This window comes from Acanthochromis polyacanthus, chromosome 2, assembly GCF_021347895.1.
Source record: "Acanthochromis polyacanthus isolate Apoly-LR-REF ecotype Palm Island chromosome 2, KAUST_Apoly_ChrSc, whole genome shotgun sequence".
Taxonomy (NCBI): Eukaryota; Metazoa; Chordata; class Actinopteri; family Pomacentridae; genus Acanthochromis; species Acanthochromis polyacanthus.
This window is the reverse complement of record NC_067114.1, coordinates 26,137,087-26,145,557: the sequence shown is the minus strand read 5'-3', so window position 1 is coordinate 26,145,557 and position 8,471 is coordinate 26,137,087. Positions and strand designations below refer to the sequence as shown.

Here is an 8,471-nt window from a genome sequence, read left to right as displayed (position 1 = left end):
GACTTGCCCCTCAGCGGATTTTTCAAAGCGCTCTCGGACAAAATAACGTAGCCGCGCCAGGAAGGGCAGCGTGTGGGCGCCCAGTCCCGACCGTCACCTCCTCCTCTTCTTCCTCCTCCTCTTTTCTCCTCCGCTGTCGGTCCAGAGAATTAACTAACTGAAAAAAAGCTGCATGTGGCTTTTTTTTTTTTTTTTTAAATTTTTGGCTTTTTTTGTGACCACCAACGGGACTTGCCAGAGGCGAGTGGATTTTTATGAGATGGTTTCAGGCATGTTTCAGCTGGTGTACCTCTTGGCTTTGAATTGTGCGTGATTACCGGGAGGTGGAAAAAAGCGAGCTGCTCATGGATAGCGCGGCGGAGGATCAGCCCGTAAAGTGAGTATGCATTTCCGTTCCGATCCATGCTGTCAGCCTGCGTGTGTTTTGTGAATGATACCGTAGATGTGTTTTCGTTAGCCTGCCATGTGTCTCCATGTCTTTTTATCTTTCTCTCTCTCCCTCCGTCTGGAATATGCCAGATATTACGCACATTTCCAAACCGTGACCAAAAACCTCCGGTGACCCTGCTCGTTTGAAATAAACGGGGCTAGAATAAGACAGTGAATGTCAGAAAGAGAGTGAGAGGGATACTAAAGACACCGAGAGGGAGAGAGATAGAGAAAGGGAGTGAGAGAGGGAGAGAGACGGGGAGCTACGTGACGCCTATCAGCGGCGGAGAGGTTGAACCGTAGAAGAGGCGCAGGGCTTCAGTTGTGTCAGGTCTTGATGTGTGTCCCCTTGTTTGCGGACTTTTGACTGACGCAGTCATTTGGTTTTATCCCTTCAAGCTTGCCTGTTGCAGCCACCAAGTAGAGGATCACACGAAGACACAAAGCGCTCTCTTTTTTTCTTTACCTTCCCTTCTGTTTTTCTACCGCGGAGCCCCCTCTTCCAGCACCCACATCGCGTCCATCCAAGTCGGAGCAGGCGAGAGAGCAATCAAGCAACCGACGAGAGACCAGCCAACCGGGGGAGCCACAGTGGTTTCCCCCCCACTACCCCCCAGCCACCACACACACCTCCTCTCGCTTTGAATTATCTTCGCACCCACTGGCTCTTTTTCTCCTCTGATTTTTTTTTTCGAAAACTGCACACCCTCCCGTCCTTACACCCACCCACCCCGATCTATGTGGGTGCCCTGAGAGCGCACCCAGGGGGGGAAACTGTGTATCAAAGCTCCGCTGGTCCCCCAGGCAGCCTCGGATCACCGTGGCCAGAGACAAACTCCCTGCCGGGCCCCCAAAGCCGACATGCCGCGGAGGAAGCAGCAAGCGCCTCGGCGCGCCGCAGGTACGCACTGGTTTTGGTTTGCATGCGATTTACCTCTCTCTCTCCCTCTCTCTCTGTCTCTCTCACCCCCTCTCTCTCTCTGTTTGCGACCCCCTCCTCCCCAGATCACATACTTTTCATTGATATTTCTCACAGCCATTACGCAACATTTGTTTAAGTGTAACATGTTTTCTTCTGTAAAGTAACCAGGGGAGAGCACGGATCTAGCACCAGACACTTTTCAGTTCCAACATCCTTCTCTCACCAGACATATCCTGTATGCTCTGTCATAATTATTGCTTTTATAATCATCTGGTGTGCAATATCCACCACTGCTATTATTAAAGCAACTAGTTCTTTCATTTTTAGAAAACAAAACATGTAAAACCCCACTTTTTTTTCTTTAAGAGCAAACTCTAAACTTTGCAAGGTTCATTCTTTTTCTTGTGGATTAGTGGTTACGTTGGTAGACAGAAGAAATAATAACTGATTACTTGTTTGAGTCACTTTGTCAACCAAAAATGTCAAACATTCATTTTATAGCCTCTTAAATAAAACATTTTCCTTTTATTAAATCACTGCACATTGAATCTCTCTTGGTTTCGAACTGTTGCCTGGACCAAACAAAACATCTGAAGATACCACCTGAGGCTTTGGAAGTTTGTGATGGGAATTTTCCACATTTTTAATGAAAAATTGGCTCATAAAAGAACCAACCTTCAGATACACGATACTGCAAAGGAATAGTGACAGTCTGTGGATTGTGATATTTTGGTGTTTAATAGTGAGACCCGGTTGTCCTACTGCCTTTCTAAAAGGTCATAGGTCAGCCAAGTGCACGAGTCCCTGAAAAGAAGCAGTGTGAGAGTTTTTATCGTGAGAAATCTTGCTCAGTTTTTCTCGTCTCGTCTCCGAGAACTCGGATCTTTTATAGGTCTCTCTTGATTCGGTTTCCTCTTTTACAGCGACTCCTTCTCTTCCTCCTCCTTCTTTGCTTGTAGATATTGACTGTGGAATTAGAGAAGTGTACTGGAGTGGTTTGCTGGAGCCTTAGGGTCAGCTGACTGTCACGGACGCCTTGATGTTTGGCGATTTCTTTTAGAGAAGACAGATTTCCTCTACACCATCCCGATAAATCATAGAAGTGAATTATTTTGTTCGTCCTTGTTGTGTATGATTAGAATCTTTTTATAGTTCTTTCTGTTCTCAGCATTCTACACTGTTGTTAGTAATATAGCGTGATGGCCTGCACATTTACACCGTGGTCGGTCTGTGTTTTTCTTGTGGAAGTTTGTAATATATTTGGATGCACAACACTACGTTTTAATGACCTTATTATATTTTCTATTATATTTTATCCCCCATTGTATCAAAACATCTCATATAAAAACTATTGTACTTTGTTCTGAGTCTGCACTTTCTATAGCGTTGGGACTTTAGTATAGTGAACTGTCTGAACATTTCTTGGAGATCCTTGTTTGCATCAGGGTTTGGTCTGTTTCTTTGTTTCCTTCCTTTTAGTTTCTGGGAAAGACTTTTCTTCCAGTGTAAAGATTATTTCACAGCCGGGGGAGGGAGTGTATACTGGAAGAGAGCTTTAATGGACAATTGCCATCTTTGATTTGACGCCTGATTGATCACCTGTCATCTTGGCGAGCCTTTGATCTGTTCATTCCCAATAAGTGTCAATAAATCACCCCTCCCTCCCTCCCTACCTCCTGCCTTCTCTCCCTCACTCATTCCGCTAGGAAAGCAGGGCCTGCTGAAGTCATGTCTGGCCTCGCAAACTTCTAGCCATTAACACCACATTTAATTGCATCTTTGTGTCTATTTTTTTCTCCCCAATTCATTAGCTCGCATTATCCCCCTCACCCCCCAGAGCATTCCCTTTTTTTAAAAGAAAAAAGTGATATCTTGAGTCATGCGCATACAATCTTAATTTCGGTAGCTTTTGTCTTAGCATAACTAATGTGGCTTCGAAACACTAATTACCATTCATTTTCATAGTGAATTAGAAATGATTCATGCATGACCTTTAGCATTTTATGTGGAGCCATTTTACCTATAGGCATATTTCTTATTTGTAACTTTGTGCAACTCTCAAAAGATGCTGCAGGTTGGCAGTATAGCACGTGCAAATAGGAACGCAATGCTTTTTGTGCACACGCATGCACGCAAAATGATATTAAAAATGTAACTATTAACCTCATCGTGAGGCGGAAGACTGGTTTGCTCCATCAGAGGGCCCGTCAGAGAGACTTTGTTTCATATTTGATTTAATTGTCTGCCCTCTGACAGCCACATTCATCAATGGCCCTAATGGTCAATCAGAGGCTGGCACAGAGAGAGACAGAGAGAGAGAGAGTCTTATGTATTCTCTGCCCAAGGCCTGACTTGATCAAAATGTTTTAGCCCTAATGGACACAATGGGTGGGGGCAAAGGAATAGGTGGACAGACGGATAGATGGATGGATGGATAGATGCATAGAGGGATGACTGAAAGCCTTTTTATTCAGCTGGAATGAGGGAGTGTGCCGGCAGTGAGAGCGGGAAAGAAAATGAGGCATTTATTTCTTTGATGAGTGGACGAGCACAAACACGAGGCAGGCGAAGGAGGAGTTTCGTTTTCAACTATTGGCGACTTTCTATTTTTTACCCTTCACTCCTCCCTCCCCCCATATCCTATCCCTTCCCTCCCTCCCTCCCTCCCTTCTTCCCTCCAGCTGCAAGTTGTAAGGTTTTGCAGAACTGCATGGCACACAAAGAGTGATGACAAATTGATTGCACTGTAGTGATGGCAGGAGTTATGGGAGGATGGCAAATGATAGGTCTTGATTAGGAGTTTGGGGGGAGTGGGAGTGAGGAGGGGGAGGACAGAGTACCCCAAACCTTGATTTTTTAATTTTATTTTCCCCAAAAATCTCTTCATTTTTTTTGTTTCCTCTCTTTTGTGTGACTGCTTCAGTCTCTGAACTCAGAAAACAAAGCAATCGAAAGGGTTCGTGGTGAAGTTTAGTTGGGAGCTGCACGGCTTAAAAAAACATCTACAGTAGTTTGTTAGAATAAGATTGAAGGTCACTATGTTTGTCGAAAAGATCTGTGCTGATTTGGAGCTCCACATATGTTCTTAATTGGTTGTTACTCAAACAGACCACATGTTGATCCCCTTGGCATCACAGTCAACCTATCCGAAGTCCTGTGAGTTTCTGTTACATTACATTTGTACACGAAGCAACAAATTTCTTCTACTTTACACAAGTCTGCATTTATCTATATTCTTTCTAGGTTCCCATTTATTCTTCCTCTTTCTTTTCCAAAAAACCTCCCCCATACCACCACCACCGCAAACACTTCCCGCCCTGGTGACGGAGCGCACTCAGCCATCTAAAAAGAGGAGTTGTTTTGCCAGCTTCATTAGCGTTCTCCTAATTAGCCGAGCATCTGATGGATCTCTGACAGGCCTAATGATTGGAGATGACAAGCTCCGCACACTGTCACGCTCACCAATTAGGTCTGCGGCATAGCTGGATGTAATCAACTTGATTTTACACCGTCCTCATTTGCCCTTGCTCCACCTCCTTTTCCCCCGTTTTTCTGCCCCACCACAGGTGAGGGGTTTGGACACGAGGCGGCATGGCGCAAGTTTGAGCGGATGGGAGCAAAAGTAGTCGTGGTCATTGCTGAGGAAAGCCGCTGTTTGTTAAGGCGTTGACCTTGTGTGCATGTTTATAAAAAAGGTGGACTTGTCTGCATATGCATACGTGTCTGCGCACAGCTTTCTGAGGAAGGGTATTTATTTTTTCAGTGCTCCTGACTTTAGAAAAAGACTCTCCGTGGGCTTCAAAGCCAGGCTTAACCAAACAGATCATTGTTATAGGAAAGGAAGCTTGAACATCAAACATCCAGTGTATTTTTTTAACCTTAGTTTAATAGCTCCAAATTCTACATGACTTATGTAGCTTACACGTGAAACCACAAATTTATTGCTACAAAGCTATGCAGTTTTTATAAAAAATGAAAGTCAATTAGAAATAAGTTGCATGGCGTTAACATAGTATTGTGTGTGTGAACGTGTATCGCCCTTCTGCAAGCCCACTGCAGATTGATAACGTTGACACTGGTCATTATTAGCTACTCAATGACACTTTCCCCGAGTGGGAGGATTTTTCACCCACGCTGATTTTTCCGAAACACCTATCATCAGCACGGTGTCCAAAAAGGCTAAGCATGATTTATGTAAATATTAACATCGAGACAGATCTGCTTCTGTCCAACAGGAGATAGATGGCAGCTGAGGAGGAAAAGCAGCTGATTTCTGTGATTTCTCTGCCTCAGTGTGTGCGTGTGTGAGTGACTGAGTGTGTACACATTTGCAAGAGTGTGTGATTGATTGTAGATGAGAGCAAGAGATTAATCATGCTTGATGTGTGTTAACGTTGCACTCGCGGTGGATCTAAGTCGAGATGCAGTGGCCCATTTAAATATACTCACTCACACACACACGGATTCGCAGGAGGGAGCGGGCACACTCGCACACGCTCAGCGCAGACACGCACATGTTCACCTTGTTCGGCATTCGATAGCACACATTCTGAGTGGAAATTTTTTTAAAAGTATAGGGAATACTTTTTATGTGAGAGCTGTTTGCAGGGAAAATGATCCTGTGTGTGTCTTATCAGTGGATGGCAATGTGATCTAATGAAACCTGTCAGGAAAGCTAAGCTAATTAACCTTGTTTAAATAAAGTTTTGATAATTCTATTAATTCATTTTTATTAATGAAGAGCAACAGAAATTATTTTCTAAGCGGGACTTTTATAGGTGTTTGCTTATTTTATAATGTAGTAAAAGTGAAACTTTATATATTTTTCTTTGGCTGATGACATAGTTAAAGGTAAAATATTATTGTTCATTATTATATTCTGCAGTCTATAAGTATATCACTTCTTGCCTTTGTCTATTAATTACATCTAATATATTTCTTTCGACATTTTTAGCTCACACCGTGTAGCTCGGATAATTTATTCTTTGACTGGGGCTTTTCAGTACAGTATGTGATCTTGTTCAGAACAGGCTTTTTAGTTCAAGAATGTTCACCACCTTTGATTTATGTCTTTTGTCCTCAAATATCGCGTTTCAGAATTTCAAGGCTTGCCAGCTGGAAATGACCTCTAAGACATGATAGAATAATTTGCTAAATAGAATAATGAGACTGAAAGGTTTTGCATCCTTGAAGTAAAAATGAGGAACTTCAAATGAATTTGAAGAAGAAAAAGTGCTTCAGAAGCAAAGCTGCACTGCAAATAGAAATAAAGTCACTGCCTTAAAGTTCAATCTCAGACTATCAAAATGATTATTAACTCATTTTTGATTATGGTTTTCTTTGTTTTATTTTTTGCATTGATTACAGGGTCATGTTCAGTCCAGTTGTAACAATACAAACTTTGGTATTACTGTCACTGCTGCAAGATGCTCTGATGGAGGTTTAGACGTGGTGCAGACTTTCCGTGATCCTATAAAAATTAGTCGCGGTGACAAAATCTTGGTCTGACATTTTGCATTTAATATCACTTGTTTTCAATCCGAAGCAAATGTTTTTAAGGGTGTTGTGCTGAAATAACAAGCAGATAGTGGTTACTATCCTGGGCTTACAGGCGGAAAGAGTTGGGAACAACGGTTCTATCGCCTTCAGCATGACTTGCTAAAGTTTTAACTCAGCCTAAAAGCTTATTTCTGCCTCGAGTCCAATAAATGTACAACTAAATCCCCAATCTGCCCTCACGACACGGCCTCTGTCTCAAATTTATCACATTTAATAAAACTTTTGCATGTATGCTGAACTGAAAACACTTTCTGTTCCACTCAGTCTCAGCGTGCCAGTCTCAGTCCTGCTCCCTGCATTACTTTGTGCAGAGTGAGTCTTTCCCAGGCAGCTAACTGACATTGTGATTTGTTATGGCCTTCCTCTGCTTTTCTCTGAGCTCCTGCCCCACTATGCTACAATGAACCAAGAGAGGGAGAGAGAGAGAGGGGATATAAAGTGGGAAAATTGTAGCATAGTTAAATATTCTATCATAGGGAAAGACAGAAAGGGAATGAGATTGTAAAAATGATTATGTGCACGGGCAAGAGAAAGTAGGAATGAATGAAAAAGCAAGCAAGTAGACAAATGACAATCATAGAAAGAGAGACAGAGCAGGAGGGAGGGATGGAAGGAGAGGAGCCTGAGCTCCCTCATATCTCCCCCCCCCTCCTGCCCTTCCATTCCTTGAGGATAAGTGGCTGATGGTTTATAAACAGTGTTTCTTTTCCTCCCTCTCCCAGAATCTTCTGTCATGGCTCCCATTAGGTTGACAGCTGTCAATTAGAGCTCCCTTGGTCTGGCGCACTGCACTTTATTGCAGGCAGTTGATGCTGTCATTTTGCTCCCAGTTTCGCCTTGAGCGTTATCACGAGCGCTCAAACAGTCAATAGCTGATGCATCAGCAGTTATTTCTTAAATTGGCTCACAAGGCTGCATCCTCTCCTCATTTTTTTCTACCCCCCACCCCAATTCTTCCACCCCCCTCTTCTGTCTATCCACTCCCTGTTCTCCCCCTTCATCCCCAAAGATGATTTTGAGAGGAGAGAGCGAGGGATTATGGCTGTAGAGGGGTGCAAACACTTCTTTGGTATGGAGTTATGAAAAGCAAACAAACATCAGATACAACTCAGTCTATATTTGAATGTGGCTGCTCAGTGAAGAATTAAGACGATTCCAGAACATTAGCTTAAAAAGTCTGTTGTTATTTTGCATGCATGCTAATACATTATTCACTCAACATTTTATTACAGAAAGGAGAAGTAGAAAAAGTTTTTTTTTAAATGTTTCTTTAGGACATGTTAATATTGCTCTTAGTGATGAAATTATACATTTTGCAAAACATTTTGCAAATTTTTAAAGTAGCTGCAAACTAAGTATTCAGATTGTATTTAAAGTTAGAAAATACTACAGTCAAAAGTGTAACATTGAAACAATTGAAGCTGCATGAAAAAGGTTTAGTGTGCAGTGAAGAATAATAACTATGATATACAAAAAATAAGAAAAAAAAACAGATAAAAAGTATGCAAAAGTAAATATACATATTATTGCTTAATGCTTAAATACATAATATTCCATTTAC

The 8,471-nt window shown here is 42.3% G+C and overlaps 1 protein-coding gene across 1 annotated transcript in view; it reads left to right on the top strand.

The window, feature by feature from the left end:
• Position 1: 1 nt before the first annotated feature.
• Positions 2-8,471, top strand: part of tshz3b (teashirt zinc finger homeobox 3b) — a 40,260-nt gene continuing 31,790 nt past the window's right edge. Inside the window, exons 1-2 of the mRNA XM_022207704.2 lie at positions 2-376; positions 829-1,330. Of these exons, the coding sequence (XP_022063396.1) occupies positions 1,291-1,330 (40 nt within the window). The 5' untranslated portion in view covers positions 2-376; positions 829-1,290. The remainder of the gene's footprint in view (positions 377-828; positions 1,331-8,471) is intronic.